Source organism: Parasteatoda tepidariorum, chromosome 5 (assembly GCF_043381705.1).
Source record: "Parasteatoda tepidariorum isolate YZ-2023 chromosome 5, CAS_Ptep_4.0, whole genome shotgun sequence".
NCBI lineage: Eukaryota > Metazoa > Arthropoda > Arachnida > Araneae > Theridiidae > Parasteatoda > Parasteatoda tepidariorum.
Window position 1 is genome coordinate 33,789,916 of NC_092208.1, and position 21,788 is coordinate 33,811,703.

The following is a 21,788-nucleotide window of genomic DNA, read 5'->3' on the forward strand; positions in this document are numbered from 1 at the left end:
AATCAGTAAATTTGTATCCTTAACCATGTTTTTTTTTTCTTAGCGTATAAGTTTCAATTCTTTCCTCGCCGCTACAAGCAGAATTTATTGCAATATAACCGTCATATGTGGTTAATCATCAGTCAAAACTTTGATCAATTTCTTACTAACCAGAATGCTTAAACCTGATCTACAGCTCGATACCTAATGATAGTACATGATACAATTGTATTCTGAATGCTGCAAGAAGATTTATTTCCCAATTATCTCTTATTTTAAAATCATATCTAAACATGAACAAACTAACAGAAGAAAAATTTAAAGAAATAGAAAATAATAAAAGAAAACAGGCAAAAATTTCTCAGACTATGTTTCTCTAGTATACTGAAAGGAAGAAGATAATTCCATTCTTGTCTGGCTTAAAACAGAAAACTCTATGTTCATAACCTTTGTTATAAACTTCTATTACTACCCAAAACTCCCCTCACGTCTTTCGAAAGTGATGCAGCCTACGTTTTTTTTCATAGATGGGACAAAAATTGATGTTTTTTCATTTTTTCAGTTCACTTGGAAAACACAGTTTTCGACTTTTTATCAAAAATAAAAATAAAGTCAAAATTAAATCGACTTTAATGTACTTTAGGGGAAACTAAAATTTAAAGTTTTTCTCTTTTATTTAGCACAAGTTTTATTTTAAGTCAAAGGATTTTAAATTATTGAATTTTTCTAATCTTTTTTCATAACAAAGACATTTAGTTCCAATGGGGTCCCTGATTTCTTTTTTTCTTATGATTTTTTTTATCAACATCTATTCTTTACTTGTTTATAGCTTCCAAAAGAAAAATTCCAAAAAAGAGGGATGAGAAAATAATGCATTTAAGTTTTCTGCTTGAATCGAAACATAAAAGACGTTATTTTTAAGATTAAAAAAAATAGATGAAAATAAAAAATTCATGATGGAAATAAAATGAAAGCAGCGAATGTTTCTTTGTTTTATTTATCTTCATAGCAAAAATATGTAACTTTAGAAATTTCTGTGACAGAAATGTTATTAGTTCTGATTTTAAACTGATTACTTCTTGCTTTGAAGTAAGAATATGTTTTCGAAAGCTTTAAATTTAAAAAAATGCCTACTTCTAAATCGTATGATTCGTTCGCATCATATGTCATGATAAAAATAATTAAATTTGATACTAAGTAAAAAAAATAGCAAACAGTATACTGCATAATTAAAGTATCAAAATTTAAAAGTTTGATATTTAAAAGTTTGATAAAAGTTTCATAATCTTCCTAAACATAGCAGTTTTTAACGCAAAAATTTTGAAACAATGACAGAATTCATTGTTTTAAAATAAATGATGAGGAGTGAATGTTAGGCTTTTATCGTAACCAGTACCATTTGAAACAAAAAACCGACGTATGAAAATAAACATATTTTTTATATTCAAATTCATAACTACCTCTTCGAAAAATAATGTTCTTTTACAAGTTTTATAAGTCACTAAGAAAATATCACAATTAAGGATTTTTGGAGAATCTCCGTTTCTTTTTCTGATCATCGATAAATCAAAAAAGTAAAAAGAAATTAATGCTAAGAAATGGTTTATACCACAGAAAATTATGCATTTCTGCTTTTAAAGCATTTTTCAGTTGGTCCTTTTCAGGAATGATTCTGAAAGTCCCATAAAAAAAAACCTACGGACATTAATAGACTGAATACTAATATACAGGGAGACAAGCACTAATGGGTAAAATAAAATTATGATTTATTAGCGTGAAGCAGATTTATTAGTAAATCTTCACAATCAGCGGTATTCACTCTACACTGGGGAAAAAAGTATGGTTAAAATTATCAGAATGTGGTAGCATTTACAGGGTACCCGACTTTATGGAAACAAAAAAAAGATCGGTTACTTTTACTGAAGCTCTTTGGTAATGATTTTGTTAAATTTAACAAAAAAATATGATTTCGTAATATGGTAAAATACCACATTAAAATGTGATTTTATAATGTAATATCAATAAATGCTATAAAATTTGGTAACTTTATTATGAATTGGACATGGTATGAAAACTACTTATTTGGTTAAATTTAATTTTTAGTTTTGAAATTTTTACTAAATGTGTATTCTATTTATTAATGTTAGTGATTTTACTTAACTAACATTAATGGAATAAAGAAAAGAGTGGGAATTGCTGCCGTCCTATAAAGTTTCAAATTGTAATCTATAAAACCTCTTATCCATTTCGAATAAAATAGCGTTTAAAGAAATAAGTTGCTTTCCTGGTAATTAATGCATACAAGTGTTTCAGCTCTAAAAGATATCTCCAAATATCACATAACTTCGAAATTAATAAATATTATAGCATTTTTAAACATATCTAACAGAATATAATTTTATGAACTATGGTTTATTTTTTAAAAAAAACATTTTGAACAACAAAATGAAATAAAAAAGAAAGCCATTAAAAACTATTAAAAGATGCTTTGCATTTAGTTTTTTATTTAAAATCGAATATTTAAATGTTATTTCACTATATTTTATTAAAACTAGACTTATCAACTCTCTTCCCACATGATTGTTTTACAAGCATTTTGATCTCTTGATGATTTAAAGAGTTCAACATTTGAATCTAAATATTATTAAATAAAAAATCTCTCAAATTTTTTGGTTTCGTAGATTTAGTTTCCATTTTGATAGGGAAAATATTTTAAATTTATTATTTTATTTTCTCTATTGCCATTGCAGCATCATGCATAAACTTATTTTTAAAATTCTTGTTTAGTTGTAAAGGGAAAAAAATTCGCCAAACAGATTATGTAAAAAAATATACAAAAAAATTAATAATATTGTTTTGGATTTTTAGTCAAATTGTTTTTGTTATTTTAATTGCATACCTTGGAGACTGGTACACATTATATCTGTTCTGGTCACAATGTCCTTTCAGTTTCGATAACCAAATAATACCTCTGGGAGTACTGGATACGAGATTGGTCGCACTCTGGTTCAGATTGTAATTTAAATCTGCGGATGGATAGGGCGTGGATGTGTCCTCTCTGTCTGTGAAATATAAGTATGGCAGAAGTCGAATTTTTGACCATAGATAACGACACTGGAAAACAATAAAAAGTGCACCTCTCTGCCTTAAAATAGCCTCGTCAGTATTGACAAGTGGCAAAGGAAAACAATTGCATAGTTTGACTGAACACTAATACTGGCTGAACACTGCTCATAAAATTTAACTTATCTCTACATAACTGATTAAAATATAATAATAAATAAAACTTATAGCAAACATGACTTATCAGAAAGTAAAAATAACTTATTTACTGCTAAATTGTTGTAAAACAGTAACTAAATATCCATATCTCAAACTGTACCATAATAAGGTAACGTCGAACAATTACTATAAGGAAATAACACCTATATTTGTAAGCCTTTATTTCAAAATTAACGGTTTAGTAATAAAAAATAATATTAGGGAATGATAAATAAATATAAATAACTTTAAATAAGGGATAAGTAAGTAACTTACAGGTAAATAGCTAGTTGAATTTAATTAGCTTTTATACTGATAACAGCTTAAGATACTGCATGTTCGCTGTTTAGTTATGATCATATAATGGGTTTTTTATGAAATGTAGAGATATATCATAAACTTTCAACGATTTTCATTGGTTGAAACTAAGGTTCCTATACAATCAATATTTTCTAATCAGTCTAATTCAGGGGCTCTAATTAATACGACGCAATCAAGTGTTTTTTGTCTAAAATTATTTATGTATAGTGAGCAATATTAAATATTTTAGAGAGGCGTTAACTAATAGCAATTTTAATAAACTTTGAAAATTTTACAGCTTCTTTAATGAAAAAAAGTTACATTGTTTGATTGTCTTTATTTCTAATCCAAAATAATAAAGTAATAGAAGTTTATGAAGAATTATTTATTTTACCAAAACTTTATAGTAATAAATGTATGCCTAAAGTAAAAACAGTTAAAGTGACTAAAGTTTGCACATTTTTAAGCAGCTCTAATTACTTTTGTATAATCTAACCACTTATTTATAACGCAAAATAAAAAGTCATTAAAGTTAACAAAATAATTATTTATTTCACCAAGTTTTTACTGTACATCGATAAATGTATGCCTGAATTAAAAACAGTTTCAGTGACTTAATTTTGCACATATATAAACAGCTCCAACTACAATAAGCGTATCTTAAAAGGCAACAATTATTACCATATTTCAATCCGACAATAAAAAATAATTCATAATCACGAAAATAACTTTCCTCAGTTGCAAAGTTAATAAAATTTGAGAAATTAAGGAAAGTACTTGACAGAATCCATGGGAATGTAAGCATGAACTTAACACTTACTTTTAAGAGTTTTTAAATGGACGAAGCTCCGAAAAATTTTAATTAAAACCCTCTAAAATATTCAAAATCCATTTTTTCGAATAATTATTTTTGTAGAATTTTTAACATTATTAGAACAATAATTATTGAAGAAATTTCTCAATGACAGAGGCGACTTCTTACTACCAATCTTTTTCTTCTGTCGCCAGCTCCTTTTAAAGGTGATGCACTTCCAGAATCATTATCGGTGGATTCACCTACAACAAAAAGTTCATATTTTGTTATTAAAAGAAAAGTAAAATATCAAAGTTGTTACTATTTACTTTTGTAATTTACATGGGAAGTACGATAATTTTTAAAACTATGACATGAAACATGACTGATAAATCTGTGATGTTGCTACATCACACATGCGTTGTTTTTCTACTCCTCAATAGTTTTTTCAGTTTTCGTTCGTTTAACCGCAATAACCCAGGTTGTTGGAATTTAGGATAAGGAAGACCAGAAAGAAATGACATTTTTACATTAAATTTAAATAGATAAATAAAATTTTTAAAGCATTTTAATTCGTAATTGATAATGTAACAAGCTTTAGTTATCTAGTGTGCAAATTTTCAATGCCTAAAAATCTATTTGTTCTTGGTCCCTCAGTGGACTGATCGTTAAGACACGATTCCCAGCAGATCACCGAAGTCAAGCATCACTGGCTGCGGTCAGTGTGCGGGTGGGTGACCACTTATTGGTCCTCGTTAAACTGTTCAACCGTAAAGTGCTCGACTTCGTGTGCAGGTTGTCGGGCTACCGAAGCGGGAGTGCCATCCCCTCTGCAGAGGATCAAAATTGTGATGGCATGTCTTCGGATCATCCATAGGGATACTTCCCAGACCGTCGCCAATAGCCTATTGCGCAGCTCTAGGGTGACGTAAATGAACTACAACAACTAACTGTTTTTGAGAAAAATGTTTGGACATTATCGAAATTTTTTTAATTTTTTGACAAATAGAATACGTTGTAGCGAACCGAAAAAAAAATGAAAATATGATGTTCAACATTCGGCGAGTGTAATGGATGAAGCACTAGTACCTCTCAGCCCAATGACCAAATTATTTCCAATGTGTGGTCTGCTTAATTAGTACGAGTAAAAAAAAATCAAAATTATCGGATTTAAATTTAGAAAAACCACCTTTAGCATTAATGAACGTCTAATGCTCTTGGATGAATACCGCAAATAATTTTAGCAGCATTGGTAGTGTTACTGCTTTTGTGAAAACCCTTAAAGCATACAATGCATGCTTGCTTTTTCTAGTTCTTACCAAGCCATTTCCCCATAAATTGAAAGTAATAATAATAATAAATAATGAGATTTAAATATTTGCGGTTAAACAAGTCAATCTCTAATCTTAAAATGTTTTGGGACTGTTTTGCAGTACACAATAACCAATAAATGACAAACAATATCGCAATGCACATTAGAAACGATCAATAATATTACTTCTTCACCCTTATTAATTGCATTGTTTCCATAAGAAGTATTTACTTCGTGAAAACCATCACAGATACAATTTTTTAAACGTTTAAAAAAGTTTTAAGGTTTGTTAAATTTATGCCTATCAAAAAATAGAGTATACCTCTTGATGCTAAACTTGGACTTCTGCAAGGACTATGAGCATCTCCTATTATATCTACTGCACCATGCCGACGTCGTTCCTTTGAATTTTTTCGACTTCCATGTAGATTTGAGATTTTCTCCATTTTCTTGTAAATATCTTTGGCTAAATTCTTCGTGTCGCTGCACACCTTTAAAGGTATAAAGAAAACATTTAGAGATATATAATTTTCGGTTGTTATCTTTTCGGAAAATATCTTCGATAACATTCTTAACACGGAGAAATTTAGGAATATTATAAGGTGTAACAAATATAATAGATATTTATATAGAAAAGATATTTTTTTGAATCATTTTATTGAATTCTTTTATTTTTCAATGATCATTTATGCTATTAATATTCATTTAGTTAGAGATAAGGATTAAAATGAAATTTTAAATATCTTAATAAGTCAAATGGCTAATGTGATAAAAACCAAAAAAATTACAGGCTGTTATACTGCTTAAATTTTACTATGATTTAAAAAATATTTTAATTTCTTTAAAAATAAAACTATACTCTAAATACTCTTTTCTACACTCAACTCAAATGAGAGGTCGTTCAAACGTTACGTAAGCACCTAATGTAGGCAGGATATCTGACTAGAAACTATCTAGTCTAATAAGAAAATTAGTATATTTTCTTTGAAATTATTTATAATATTGACGTACCAAAAATATTTTACCTATGAATGAATAATTTAAAAGAGAAGAAAGAAATATTTATGATTTCTTTGAAGGGAGCAAAAATAAAACATGGAAAGTCATCTATGATTTTCGATTTTATGCTAATGAAATGTCGGATTCCTTTGTACTTACAAAGGAATCCAATATGCAATCAGGGAATAACAATATGCAAATATATACATGACAGTAGTATCACGTACAAAATATATATATGTATAGTGCACTGGCGGGACTTTTATTTGTGTTCAAATTATACATCTGAGAATTTTCTGACGTAATTATGATCGCAAGACGAGAATTAACAGACATTAAGCCTAGAACGGTGGAAGCATAGGATGTCCCAGTTTGGAAATTGTGATGAAATTCAAGGTGATGAAATTCCTAGATCTATCGAGTCAAGACTTCGCCATGAATACCGCATTTCAGTAATGACCTTTCCCCATGGACAACATAGTGCCAGCCGCCTGCACTAAATGACCGAGACCTCCAAAGTATGCTTACAATTGTCAATATTAACAGAGACAAGTGACATAACGTGCAATAACCACAAACATCAATGCTGGAAGTTAGATCGGTGTGGCGAAATATGGTTGTAACGGAATATAACAACAGAGTGTCGACTTAAAGTGCAGTCCTTACGGACCAATGAACCCAAATTGTCAGCAAGGCATCGCGTAATCTAGTGGTGCCTCCATAATGGCGTGAACTGCATTTACACAGCATGAACTGGGCCCTATGGTCCGATTGCACCAATCATTGACTGGAAATGGTTACTACTTGGAAAGCACTTGTAGCCTGAATTTTTATGGGTGATAATGTGATAGATACTAGGCCGTTATTCTTCGCGACTGATTTGAAGAAAGTTCTGGACGATTCCAGCAAATAATTAAGCCCCCAAGATTATCCCGCTGATCATTTATGGAATATAATCAAGAGGTCAGTGCCAGCTCAAAATCTTGCACCCGTAAGACATCCATTTAGGCTACATGACAGAATATTCCAGCAAGAGACTTCCAGATACTTGTTGAGTCCATATCACGCAGAGTTACTGCACTTCTTAGAGCTAGAGTCTCATGATTTTGTAGAGCTTGGACCCATAGAACTTAGACCCACGAATTTTGTCATCTCAGTGTATAAAACTGCATACCTTTTTTCCAGAAGCTGTTTATTTAATCAAAATATGCTCCGATTGCTTCAATATACTTTTCCCAATAAGATTTTAATGCATAGATCTTTCGAATCTTATCTTCAAAATCAATAAACTTCTCTGACAAGGAATTTTTCCGACTGTCTTTATTTCGCACTATTTGGTCCAAAAAAATTGTTCTAAAAACATGAATTTCATTTAGCGAAAGATCCGGTGCATAAGCTTCTATCAACACTGTGAACTAGTTTAAGCGACTTCATCAGAGCAATTTTATTAATGTAATTTGCTATCAGCATGCTGATAATTTTGTTGAATTCTTTGTAAATTGATAATCTGTTTATATAAACAAGGCATAAAGCTTTATCATGTCCTCTGCGGCTTAAATTTTAAACAAATATGAAAGTTTCTGATATAAATTCAAACATTTAAAAAAAAAACTAATTTTTGACGTTGATGTAGAAAAAAAGAGAAACATTTGTGAATTTTTCAATAAAACGACTTATAGGGATCTACTTAAAAATTAGTGACCATTTAGAAAATATCTAGTGGCAGCCCTGAACTTACCTTTAGCACATGATTACCCACATTTGAAGATAGAGAACTGCTGCTTTTGCTTACTTCAGGGCTACTTCGAGGACTTTTAGAAGAATATTTCTTACGAAACCGAAACATTCCATTCGGGGTACTCGTTTGGCGAGCTGTCACAAAAGAAAACTCAGACGAGCTTGGTACTTTGGACATCAGTTTTTGGTAAGTGGGCGAAAATTTAAAACTCTTAAGTTCAATTTTGAAGAAACTTAAGTAGTGATGCCATGTGAAACCATTTCCTTGATTACTTTGGGCTAAATTGAAGCAGCGATAAAAGCGAGCTATATCATCACAGCTATTAGTTCTGCGCACTGGAGGTTCATTATATGGTAGGTATCGGACTTCTTCTTTCAGTCCTTCTGGGAAACTGGCAATTGAAAGTCTGTCATAATTGATATCATAATCAGCATTTCTATACATATCTTTATATTCCTAGATGGATCTACATATCATCTAAAAATCAAAACATTACATGGTTAAAAACGTACTACTTTGAAACGATTTTTTAATTTATACTTATTAGCCCTAAGTCATCTCTCAAATATCTTAGACATACTTGCGTTATATGTTCATTATCTCAAAAATCTTTGTGGATAATAACTTCAATTTACCGCCAAAATTTTAAGGAAATTTGCTTCGAAAAGATTCAATTTCTTAAAAATTTTGAAGGGATATTTCCAGTCTCCACGTTTAAAAATCGCAAGAGCCAGTACACATTCCATTATTTTTGGGTGTATAACTTTACGTTAGATTTCATTTTGCTAGCAAAAACTATAAGATTTAGAAACATGAGATTACGCAGATGTGTAGAAAATTCTTCAGGGAGAAAATAGGAATTAAAAAAAAAATTCATATTCGATAGCTAGTTTGAAAATTATTAACTGTTAAGCTGTTCAATTTTCTTACAGTGTTTCATGCGTCATTGAAGGTCAGCTTTATATATTCGACCGCTGAACGACTAATAAGCTCGAACAAGTGAGATGGTAGGGTACACTGCCGTCTTTTACTGTGAGGAAAACCACGAAAACTTCCCACTGCTAGTAGGGGAGCGTTAACTCAAGATCCATATACCACCAAGGATATTTTAGCTCCGCACAGTGGTCGGTGCAAGTCAGGGGCGAAATTCGTATCGACCAGCCATCGCTGGAATTCGAACCCGGTTCACTTCATTGAAAGGCGAACGCTCTATCCCCTGAGCTACTATAGTTCAAACTAGCCTTATATTTTATTTTATAACCGTAGTTGAACATTCTACCCAATGTTTGGGCTTACGACTACCAATGTTCTACTCCGTATCCTTGTAATTTTGAACCCAATCCAGAAGACAGGGGAACTCCAGGATCAAGAAGAGAAAGAAATTTTGCCTTCGTGGTGGACTCTTTAACGGAACTAACCTGTATTTGCGTTACATAGAGAGGAAAATCACGCAAACCTACCATTATTAGCCTGACGGATATTGGACTCTAAGCCAGACTACTAATAATGTAGATGCTACACCATTATCAAGGCAACAATAGCCAGATTATAAGTTATAAGATATTTTATGAATTTTTGAATCGAATATTTTCAAGGAAATTTTTCGCCCCCCGACGAGGTGACCCGGGTTCGAATCCGAGTGATGGCTGGGATTTTAATTTCCCATACGGCTAGCACCGACTACAGGCCTGACGGAAAAATATACTTAGTGGTAGTGATATAAAAATATACTCAGTGGTAGACGGATCATGCATCAAAGTCCCCTTGCCGCCGGACTAAGCCTGAGAGCTCGTGATTTTCCTCTCCATGTATCACAAATGCGGGTTAGTTCCATCAAAAAGTCCTCCACGAAGGAAATTATTCCCAATACTTGATCCAGTATTTTGAGTTGAACATTGGTAGTCGAAAATTTAAAATAGGACCGGCTCTTCACAGCTAAGGTTATAAAATAAAATAACATATTATGGAGAAAATGATGAAAAACACTATGTGAACTGCAAATATTTCTGAAACACAATGGAAATCTTTCTTTGTCGCGAAATTTAGAAATGATAATAAATGGATTAAAATTATTTAAAAACAAAAAAGAGCTATTTATTAAACCTTCATCTTTACGCGACGCACAATCTTAACCATTTCCTGATTCAGAGCTTAATTGGATTTGACGGTTTGGCTGAATTTATGCATCCTAAACAGATTAGAACTCGTTTTTGTTTCAATAATTTTTATGATTCTTCTTCTAAACGAACAATTATTTTTATTTTTTCTCATTTATTTTTCCCCTGAGATATCGAAAACACTTGACTATGCTATTTTTATTCTTCTTTTTCTAACACATTAAAAAATTTATGTTTACTCATTTTTTAATGTTACTTACTTTATAAAAATAGCACATTATAAGTTTACAGCCAGATATTCATTTGAATATTAAATACAAATTCGAATAGTATATTAATTAGTGATCAGATACCATCAGATTTAAAGCATTTTCTATGTTATTGAAATTCTTACTGTCAAGTTCAATTCATTATACAATTAATATGATTATGTTATATACATGCTTGTATAAATAAAGTTTGCGCAGACTAGTGTATTTAATAAATACGTTACTACTTTATAACATATTTGTTATATTATTACTATAATAAACTAATATAATAATATAATTCATAAATATTTTTTTGCAAATTTGCAAATTACTTACCAAAATTGCGATCAAGAATATCTCAAAAACATAAATGAAAATACTTAAAAACTGTTGCCATAGAAACCAATAAAGTAGTACCTTTACAATTAATTTTCATTTCTGAATAAATAAATGCATGTAGATGGAGTAAAACGAGATGATTTTTACACAATTCATAAAGCTTAAGGCTCCTATACTATCAGAGCTGACCTATCAAGCAATATTGGAGCAAAAAAGTTTGCAAGTCAACGTTATGTTAGCATTGTGCTTATGTTAGCTCTTTAGAGCAAAAATAGATGATAATAAAGCTTAATAATGCAAGTGACGTTGTGTGGGTATCTCGATCCTAATTGGTTGTTGAAACGTCAAATTTACTTACGTTAACAATTGGGTATACTATAGCCTACGTCACAGGTTGTGTTATTCCTACTAAATTTAACCCATGAACGGTATTTTCTGCGAGCCTAACTTCAAGCCACAAATAAACAAACGAAGTGTTTGATCGTTTAAATAGCTGCTCGCCAGATTTTATTGCATTATAAAGAAAAGTAATTGATATTCGATTTTTGATTAATAATTGATTTATGTGGATAGTGGCATTTATGTGGATAGTGGCATAGAATTTAGCATTGCGTCATGGTAAATGTTATTCCTACTAAGTGGAAGTAGTTGTGTTTTTTTATATTATACCCAATTGTTCTTTCCATTCTAAGTCAAAGCCGTCAAGTATCAATTTTCTTAATTGATTCTTTCACAAAGATTTCAATTATTTCCCTTTATATTTCTTACTTAACACAAGGACAGGAACGAAGCCATGTAAGACATAAATGAACTAATCATGTATTAAAGTTGTCAGATACACAACGCAAAAAATATATCACGGTTACAATAAAAGACATGAACAAATAATAAATCTAAGTCAAGTGAAAGATGTAGATGAGAAAAAATTATATTTCAACGAATTTAATGTGTGATATGACTCTGTATTTAATTAATTTCACGTTATTTAAAATTCTAACTTATTTGGATAAGCTTAGCTCAACTTTAACAACACCTTTTGCTTACAAATTATCAGCTGGCGCTGACGTCATAGGTCACATGTTTGGAGTATTTGTGATCTACTTCTTCTTGAAGTACAAATGAGATTCTCTCTTGAGACTTTGAGGAGTAAGGTTGTGTTGTGACCGAGCTCCCTAGCTACAATGTCTACTACGCACAGATTCGGACGTGGAGGTAAAAGGATGTTTAAGCACGAGTTTCCTCCCGACTACAACTCAGACTCTGATTACGATGGAATGAATGAACAGGACCAACAAGACGCAAAAAGGAATTACGTGGACTACGCAGATAGAACAGCCACACTAGAAACCATCGATAATCTGATTAGCGACGCTGAACGCCAAATTAAATTCTTCGAATGGAGATTCAACAGAAACGGAAAAATGATACACTACGACAATCATCGCAGATTGAGAATTATCAGAGACAGATACNAAAAAAATCAGATTTTGGTCATTGCGTGAATATTTTTTATCTTAAAAATATATTCTAACTGTTGAAATTATTTTTTTTTCTATATACTGGTGACAATATTATGCATTTAAAAAATATTCTACCTATACATTTTTATATTCAAATCAATTGATTTACATACTTTTGTTCCACTGTTAGTAAGTTCCATCATGTTTGGAATATAATTTCTATCATAATAATAAAACTGTACAAAATCAATGATTCTATTCTCATGTAATATCTTTCATATCGAGAATTCAATTTGAAATTAGTAATCCTGAAATGTAAAATTTAAACATACCTCAAATGATTTTCCTTATCTTCCTAATCCAAAACAGTTAATCTTCCTAGTATATAATTAGAAAACAGCTGTTTAATCTTTATTCACTGAACGAACGAACGCTATTTTCTTTCATAAGATTTCAAAAATATTCCGATTGAAAAAGAAAACACTTCAGATCAGTTTTTATTATACTTAAACATTTGAATCATTCGTGTTCTTAAAAATGTTATTTGCGTCATTTTTTCTCTTTCTCTTTTTTAATTATTTTGATTATAGGAATATATTTCAAAAAAATATCTGTATTGTTCATAAAAAATTTTTTATAAGTTTTTCTAACTTAATTATAATTGTAGAAAAGTATCGATATTTAACTTATTCGTTTATTATGAACAGTATTAAGTATTTTAATCAACTCATTAAATGACTTTCAAAATGTTAATTTTATTTATTTTAAATGAAAAAAATAACAAATTTTCTTATTTTTTATTCTTATTATTTTTTATTTATTTTTTCTTATTATTAACAATTTCATAAATGGAGGGCTTTCGGAATCGTTTGACAATTCGCGACCGCAACGACCTATATGGGGCGTTGTTATTTCAGACGAATGTCTGCTTACTCAACATCATGATCATTTGTTGCACTGGAGGTTTCTTCAGTGCAGCATGGTAACGTTCCTTCGTTATTGTGGCTTATTAAATAAAAAAAAAATTTTTTTGACATTCTTTCTTAGGCGAGTGAAAACGAAATAGAATCTCTTCTTTTCAGGGAAGGAACATCAGACACACATCGAAAAATATTAGTAAAAAATCTTCTTATTATAGTTAAGACCTAGTGAGTGAGAAATCGTTCTATTAAATTTAATAATCTAATATGAAGGGTCCATTTAAACTTTACATTCCATACTTTTCTGAATCATATTACTTCAAACATTAGAACATGGAAAAAGTATACAGAAACACACAATATTGTACCATTTAATTTTGCAAAAAAAGTTTTTCAACATAACATGACACACAACAAAATTTTATAATTGCAAGATCTCGATCTTAATTTCAGTATGTAACTTAAAAACTGAATAGCTGAATTCTAGTTGAAATTATTCATTAAAAATTAAAAAATACTTTCCAAGAAAACGATAAAAATTTATTAATAATCAACACAACAAATTTATTAATAACCAACTACTTCAAGCAATTCGGATGATTCTTAACTGTTGTTTTTCGAATTATGTACATCCCGAAATATATTCCATAAAGAAAAATATTCCATAACTAATGGAGTTCCACACGCTGAAATCACATTCATTCATTGAAATTAAGTAAGCAATGTTGACTTCACTTTAATTTGTAATAAATTGAAGATAAAATTTTTTTATTTAATGGTAATGCACAGATCTGCAACAGAATGTGATCACAAAAACGGTAGTTCTCGTTTGCAAGTTTTCTGATAATAGAAAGGTAAAAATTATCGAAAAATTTCTTCAAATGTTGGGCTCGTTTTGTTTCAGAAAGATTTAACAATGTTTTTGGTCGTTTTTTTTCAAGCTCTTCAGCCTTTTCCTTAGGGAAATTTTGCTACTTATTTGCTGTCCTACTCCGTCAATGATTCTGATAGAACTAAATGAAAACTTAATAAATAAAAGCCTGAAAATAACTTTTCCGCTAGAGGGCGTATTCAAGCGTTGCGATCGCGAATTTTAAACAACTGATTAAAATTATAACTATTCGTAATCCCAACGCCTGAATGCGCCTTCTAGTGGGGATGATATTTCCAGGCTTTTATTTATTAAGTTTTTATATAGTTCCAGAATCATTGGAAGAGTAGGGAGCTTATTTTTTTCAGCAGCAAATAGAAGCAAAATTTCCCTAAGGAAAAGACAGAAGAACTGGAAAAAATGACCCAGAGTATTAAAAAATCATTCGGAAACAGAACACGCCCAGCATTTGATGAAATTTTTCAATAATTTTTACCTCTCTATTATCAACAAACTTGCAATCGATAACTACCGATCTCGTCATCGCATTTCGTTACAGGTCTGTGTATTACTGTTAAATACATTTTTTCATCTTCAATTTATTACAAATTAAAGTGAAGTCAAAATTGCTTACTTCATTTCAATTAATAAATGTGATTTCAGAACGTGTGGAACTGTGTAGTTATAGAATATTTTTCTTTTTCATAGAATAGTATATATTTCTGTATCTATACAATGCGGAAAACAACAATAAAGAATCATTCAAATTACTTGAAATAGTATCATTTGTGTTGATTATTAATAAATTTTTATAATTTTTTTGTTAAGTATTTTTTTAAAATTTTAAATGATTAATTTCAACCAGAATTTAGATAGTCTGTTTTTCAATTACTTATTGAAATTCATATCGAGATCTTCAAATTATAAAATTTTATTGTGTGGTTCGTCATCTTAAAATGAAGGGATAATCTATGTTTATATTATTTAAGAATAAGATTTTCAAACGAAGAACATTTCATTTTAGAATTCCCTGGATTTATAAAGCAGGTAAGTGTTATGATGTTTATAATAAAAAATTTATTTGAAAATAATTTGTTTTTTCTAATTTGATGATAGTTCTCCACTGAATGGTTTTCTACGTTTGATTAGGAATTTTAATACCGAAAAAAAAATTTGAAAATTCATTTCAATTTGAGGAATTTTTAGGATCGTTTTTTCTATCGTAAGCATTCTTTATTTTACGCTTTTTGGTTTATGAATAATGATTCTAAATTGAAACTTTAAATTTTTTGCTGAAATCTTTTGTCAAAAAACTTTTTTTTTTGTTAAATTAAATGATATAACATTATGTTTCAGTGTATACTTTTTGATCATTAAATTTAGTAGAGCGATTTCGCAGTTATTAGGTTTTAACTCTAATCAGAAGATAAGATGCATATTTTTTTCCGTTTATTTATAAATACGTTTCCGATGTGTTTGCAATATCCCTTCTCTAAAAAAGAGAATTTTCATTTATTTTAATTGCATGAGAAAGAATATCAAAAAATTTTCTTTTTTAAACCTAATACGTCACAATAAAGAAGGAACGTTACCATGGTGATAGCATTATATTTAGAAACAACCTGTGGCTCTTCTTGATGCCATCCGCCAAACGGTTTTTAATAAATATTTAAATATGAAAATGATAAAGTAAAAAGAGTAAGGCGGATATGCTTTCCATGCTTCGACTATATAAAATGTCGAATTCGATAAAGATTGTTCTAAAAATCCTATGTGATATCAACAGCGAATAATACTTCAGCTTATGTAACGTCTTGAAAACATCAGAAACTTCAAGAAATCGGTTTTAGATAATAAAAAAAAACTGACACTTGACACTGTTTCTTTTTTTGTCAAAAGTGAGAAATTAACTAAATTTAAATTGTAAAAAAGGTTATTCTTCCAATTACGGGAAATATTTCGTTCGAAAATAAGTTGGCGAGGAATGAGTGTTTCATTTTAATTTATCACTCATACACTCCTCCAGTCAATTTTAAAATAATGACAGTTTATTCAATGTTAAAGGAATTGAAAACTCAATCAAAACCAATTAAAATCCAATTAATAAATGGAAAAATGCAATGAATGGTTAAAATTCCATTTATATTTCAGGTTCATTAACCAGAATTATGTTTTTTTCTTCCAGAAATGTCATTACCATACAGTGCGGTAATTTTAGAAGAATTCCAATTTTTTTTTATCTCGTGTAACTTCTGAAACATTTCAAATTAACAAGCGTATCAGACAGATTGATTTGTTTATTTTAAAACTTGTATCGATTCAGTAATACAATATGAATTTTAAAGTACTTTTTTTTCTGCTCTTTAAAAAAATTTTGCATTTAAGGAAAACGTGTAAACTTAAATGTTTTTGTTTGGCATAAAATGTTTTTCATAACTATAATAGAAATAACTATCCACCATAAAAATCTCATTATTTTACAATCACATACACTGGTGATCTACTAAACTTTTGTCAATTGTTTTTTTCTTCTTTTTTTGAGTGTTAAACATTTTAATACTACTCCTCAGTGATTTTAACCTTCTTCGTTATTTATTAAATAAATAAAATTTCCTAAATCTAGAAAATGTTAATTATTTCAGTTAATTTCCTTAATGAATTATCTAGAATTCCTCGAAGCTTCATATTAGAACTTTCTAGAACTTACAATTTAAACTATGTGATTTATCAAGTGTAAACGATAGCCAACATAACATTTTATCTCCTTAATTGAAATTAGTCTACCTTCAGTTTGTTAAGCTAACTTACCAAAACGCATATTAAATTTCAAATTAAATTCACCGCAATGATAATGAAATCCAAAAACTGCCAAGAATCACGAATTCAACCAATCTAGAATTAAGCTAACTATTTAATCTTAATAACTTAACGTCTAATTTTTGGAAGTTTCGAAGTAAGTACCGGCGAGAAAACTTTACTTTAGATAATAAATATTTCCATAAGAGTACTTTTAAATAACCATGTAAGTATTTTGAGCGCAATTAGAGTTAAATGCGTGGGTACTGAAATTATTCCCATTGCTGCAATCATATGCCGTCATTAGAATTTATGTCACAGAAGTTGAGTTGGAAAATTAGTTTCGCAGAAATTGTATTTTCTTTCTTCGAGAATTAATTTAGCGTATTTTCGATAAATTTAGAAAATATGCAATAGTGAAAAATTAATCATTATTCCTAAATAGAAACATCCTTCGCAATATTTAAAAATTATTTTGCAAATAATTAATAACTTTAATAATAATTAACCATGTAGCACACTGCAAAAATTCTCAAAAAAGAAAATTACGTTGAAAAGAACCGGCACTAATGTTGTCAGTACTTTTTAAAGTAAAATCCACTTTCGCCGGAATATTATACGAAACTAAGTCTGACATAGCGTAATAATTAGAGTAATAATTACCAATTTTTACAGCATTAATTACCGTAAAATCACTGAATTATTCTAATTAAATAAATATTATAATAAAAACTACGGTAAAAATGAATTTTACGGTAAAAGGAATTTTATGGATGATGCATCGAAAATGCCGGTAATCTATACCGTAATTGAATTTAGAATCGCAGTGTATGTTTGATAGTCTGAAGATATACATTTTGTGAAATTTGTATGATGATATGATTATTGAACTAATGCAATGCAGAGAAAAAAGATTTTGGTTAAATTACCGTACTGTATTCTGGTGTATACTGTATTCTAGTGAACAAAAACATAGGTCGTGCAATAAAAACCAAAGTATAGGGTATTTAAATAATTTGTTTGGAGATTTTTCCGTTAATATGGTAAAAGTTTACCGAAAATTCTGGTTTTCAAAATTGTAGTTCTTACTACTACAAATTTAGTCAGAATTACAAAATGGTTTTTATGCCAGTCTCTAAGGTATCATAGCAAAACCACCAAATTTTATCACATATTATCAAGCATATTTTACTGTTAATTTTTCCAAAATCATCTCCAAAACGTTTCGATAAAAATAATCTAACTTTTTGGTGTTCCCATAGAGTCAGAAATACGATAAATTTCACAATATTCTAGTAGTTATGACCATATTTTTTTCTTAGTACATTTACACTTTGATCATACTTTGAGGGTCAAAATTATTAACCTCCTTTATCTTGTCATTTTTAGTTACCTTATCAGTCTATTTTTCTTTCCTTTCCTCTTTTTTTCGTTACTTACAATTAATAACATATTTCCCAGGGGATTTTAGGACGAAGATGTAGCTGTAGCATCAGGAACTACATATTTTATTTCTTTCAGTCAGGACAGAGGCAAGAAGAAAATGAAATAAATATTTTATATATTTAACTGAAAATTATTCCCCAGAATACATTATAGTAATTTGTTTTGTAGCATAAAACAAAGCTTTGCATGTGATTAACCAAAAAGAGTTTTTAAAACGTCAAATTAAAAAGGAAATAGTTCATCGCTTCAGTTGAACTATTAAGATTTATTGGTCACGGTGGAACTTATAATTTCATTCATTTTGAACAAATACGCAGGTTTTGGAACTATGTATCGGGAAGACCACAGTTTGCACTCAAGGGTGGCATTTCTATATCAATCTGATCCTTTCTTGATCCTGTATTGTTTCCAGACATAATTCAATAAAAAAATAGGTAAGAGGCATTTTTGAAATTTTACAACCTAAAAACAGCTGCAAGTTGAGAAATGTAACAGGTTTTTAACATTTGCTCTAAAGAACATAAAAGTTGAGATTGTCACAAAAACGCTGTCCTGCACAATTTGAAAATGTAACTCATCATTCATTTAGAATAAATATAATAGAAAATAATGGAAACAATTCCAATACAAAAAAGAAACACATAATGTGTAACCGCTAGCAAAATAAATTATGTTCTGAAACGATAAGAATAAATTTAAATATTTGGTACATGGAGAATAAATTCTGGTAAACTACCAAACTGTATGTAATGACATTCCTGGCTTAAAAAAAAAAAGAAAAAAAAACATAATTATGTTCAATAAAACTAAAATATACGGTTTTTAAACTATTCATTTGGTAATTGTTTCGTTCATATGGTAGCGAATCACCGGAGATTATGGTTTTAAAAATTATATTTTATATTGCCATACATTAAGTAAAAAATATAAAATTGGGGAATAAATTTAACCACATAAATGGTTTTTATGCCATGCTCTAAAATATCATGATAAAAGTATAAAATTTTACCACATTTACCAAATTTTATCACATACTATAAAATTATATTTCATCGATAGTTTTATCAAAATCATTATCATAACACTTCGGTATAAATTATCGAGATTTTTGGTGTTCCCATAGAGTCAGAAACACGGTAAATGTAACTATATTTTGTTAGTTTTGACCATAATTTTTTCTCATTGTAGTCATTTGACACTTGGTTATGAGCTTTGCCGTTTAGATAACTAAGATTTGTTAGATAACTCAAGTTTTGGTTGAAAGCTAATACTTCCTTTCCATGCCAAGGGAAGAGTTATTTAAAAGCTACAACAGAAATATGTTATACGTTTAAGACTGTAAAAATGCAAGAGACATTTCTGGAACTCAAAACATGAGTCCATTATATGCAAAATGAAACAAAAATGTCATCACGGAATAATTTTTGATGCAATGAGAGATATTCATACAGCAAAAGCATATTTTGATAATGCATATTTTGAAAGACCATCTACAACAAACAATTCTTGATCAAATTACGGCAAAAAATGCTGGAACTCAATCTAAAAGTACATTTAATCAGAAAATATATTTTACCGCAAATTTTTATGAAACAAAATATCTGATAAACAATAATTTTTATATTTCTTCTTTCGGGGAAACCTGTAACCCCTACAGGTAGCATTCCCAAGTGGCAGATAGGAGAATGTGTCCATCTGATCTTCCTTTGGGTGATAGAAAAGAAATAAAATATCTTCCGTGGACCAACAGGCAGAAGTCAAACTTTTATGGCTCTGGCTAATCTCATTTCCATGGAAAGTGCAACTTAGGAGGTCCTGATAACTCCCCGTTGACCCAAGAAATATTTGTCCCTGTAAACAGAATAGTTGCAGCCCAAAGAGCATGCATTTTGCTATGGATATAGACCTATGTAGACATTTTTGGTAGTAAGCAGGCTGATAACTTAACTAAAGAAGCCCAAAACTCTCCAATAGCCTAATCCTTACTGATTCTGATGCAATAACCAACAATATTGCTGATGCAGTAGGCGATCTTGCTGGGTTACTTCCAGCTGACCCAAGAAGTATTTGTCCTTGTAAATAGAATCGTTTCAGCCCAAAGAGCATTTTTTAATGGATATTGGCTCACATCTTCGGCAATATGTAAGACGAAAACCTATCCAAATAAGCCCGATTCTACCCTTAACTTTCCAATAGCCTAACCCTCACTGGTGCTGATACCCAGTAACCAGTCATAAATTCACCTCCCAACCACATAAGAAAAATTTGATCCCAGAGCTTAATTGCAACAGGGTAATTTCAACTACCATAACCTGACTACGCACATGACACTTTCTAGGAATGAAAATATCCCTTGATGGCCAAAGACATTACAATACTTGTCCTCACTGTCCTGAAGTCCAACTTTCCCCAGGTTATATTTTTAATTGTCCCTCTACTCTGGCTAATCTTCGACGCCTTCGGTGCTATTTGATTTCTCTGCACTACTTGGACAAGACAACAACAACATTACACTCCTATTTACTTTAAAATTACTGAACCACTGTTATTAAATAAATATTACTCTGAAAAGTTTGGTAATACATTAATTTTTACTTTAAAATTCCTGAGGCACTGTAATTAAAAAAAAAATCATGGTATAAGGGATTTTTTCCGAGGCTGCTCTCATGGCGCCATTACTTTTTACCATATTCTTCTTCTTCTTCTTCTCATTGGCGCGACAGCCCAGGATGGGCCTTGGCCTTTTCAACAAGCCTATGCCAAGACATTCTTCCCTTAGCCAAGGTTCTCCAGTTAATTATCTTTAAAATTTGCAGGTCCTTTACCATATTGAGTTCTTAAAAATTTTTCAGTGTTAAATATCCAAAGAACTTTAGAGGAAATGATAACTAAGACCCTTAATGTTGTTATGTTACCTTGTTACCCTTTATGTTGCTTTACTTCTTACGTTTTTTCACTTATCTTTGGAATTAACTGCATGCATCAAAAACTTATATGCTCATGTCGATATCAAATCGCTTACTCATTACCGAAGTGTTTCGGTAAAGACAACCAGGGATTTTGGTGTTCCCATAAGCCTGGTAAATTTCCCATAAGCCTGGTTCCCATGGTAAATTTTACCAAAAACATATTTTAATTCTTTTAGGCATTATCCCAAAACTTAATAAGTTAAAATGTAATAAGTAGGTGTTCATGAAAATTTAATA

The 21,788-nt window shown here is 30.1% G+C and overlaps 1 protein-coding gene across 1 annotated transcript; it reads right to left on the reverse strand.

Moving 5' to 3' along the window:
* Positions 1-4,246: 4,246 nt before the first annotated feature.
* LOC107436157 (uncharacterized) lies at positions 4,247-11,302 on the reverse strand. Its single transcript, XM_016047749.3, has 4 exons — positions 11,087-11,302; positions 8,383-8,859; positions 5,968-6,136; positions 4,247-4,596 (listed from the first exon to the last, which is right to left on the reverse strand). Exons 2-4 carry the CDS (start codon positions 8,824-8,826, stop codon positions 4,499-4,501), a joined length of 711 nt encoding a protein of 236 aa, XP_015903235.1. The 5' UTR covers positions 8,827-8,859; positions 11,087-11,302; the 3' UTR covers positions 4,247-4,498.
* Between the last annotated feature and the right edge of the window lie 10,486 nt (positions 11,303-21,788).

Bases quoted from the DNA above. Each gene is read 5' to 3' on its own strand.
- LOC107436157 (XM_016047749.3), bottom strand. From the start codon at position 8,826: ATGTATAGAAATGCTGATTATGATATCAATTATGACAGACTTTCAATT. The intron at 6,137-8,382 runs GTAAGTTCAGGG...ATACCTTTAAAG, and splicing joins TGGGTAATCATGTGCTAAAG to GTGTGCAGCGACACGAAGAA. The intron at 4,597-5,967 runs GTATACTCTATT...TTTTTGTTGTAG, and splicing joins TCCAAGTTTAGCATCAAGAG to GTGAATCCACCGATAATGAT.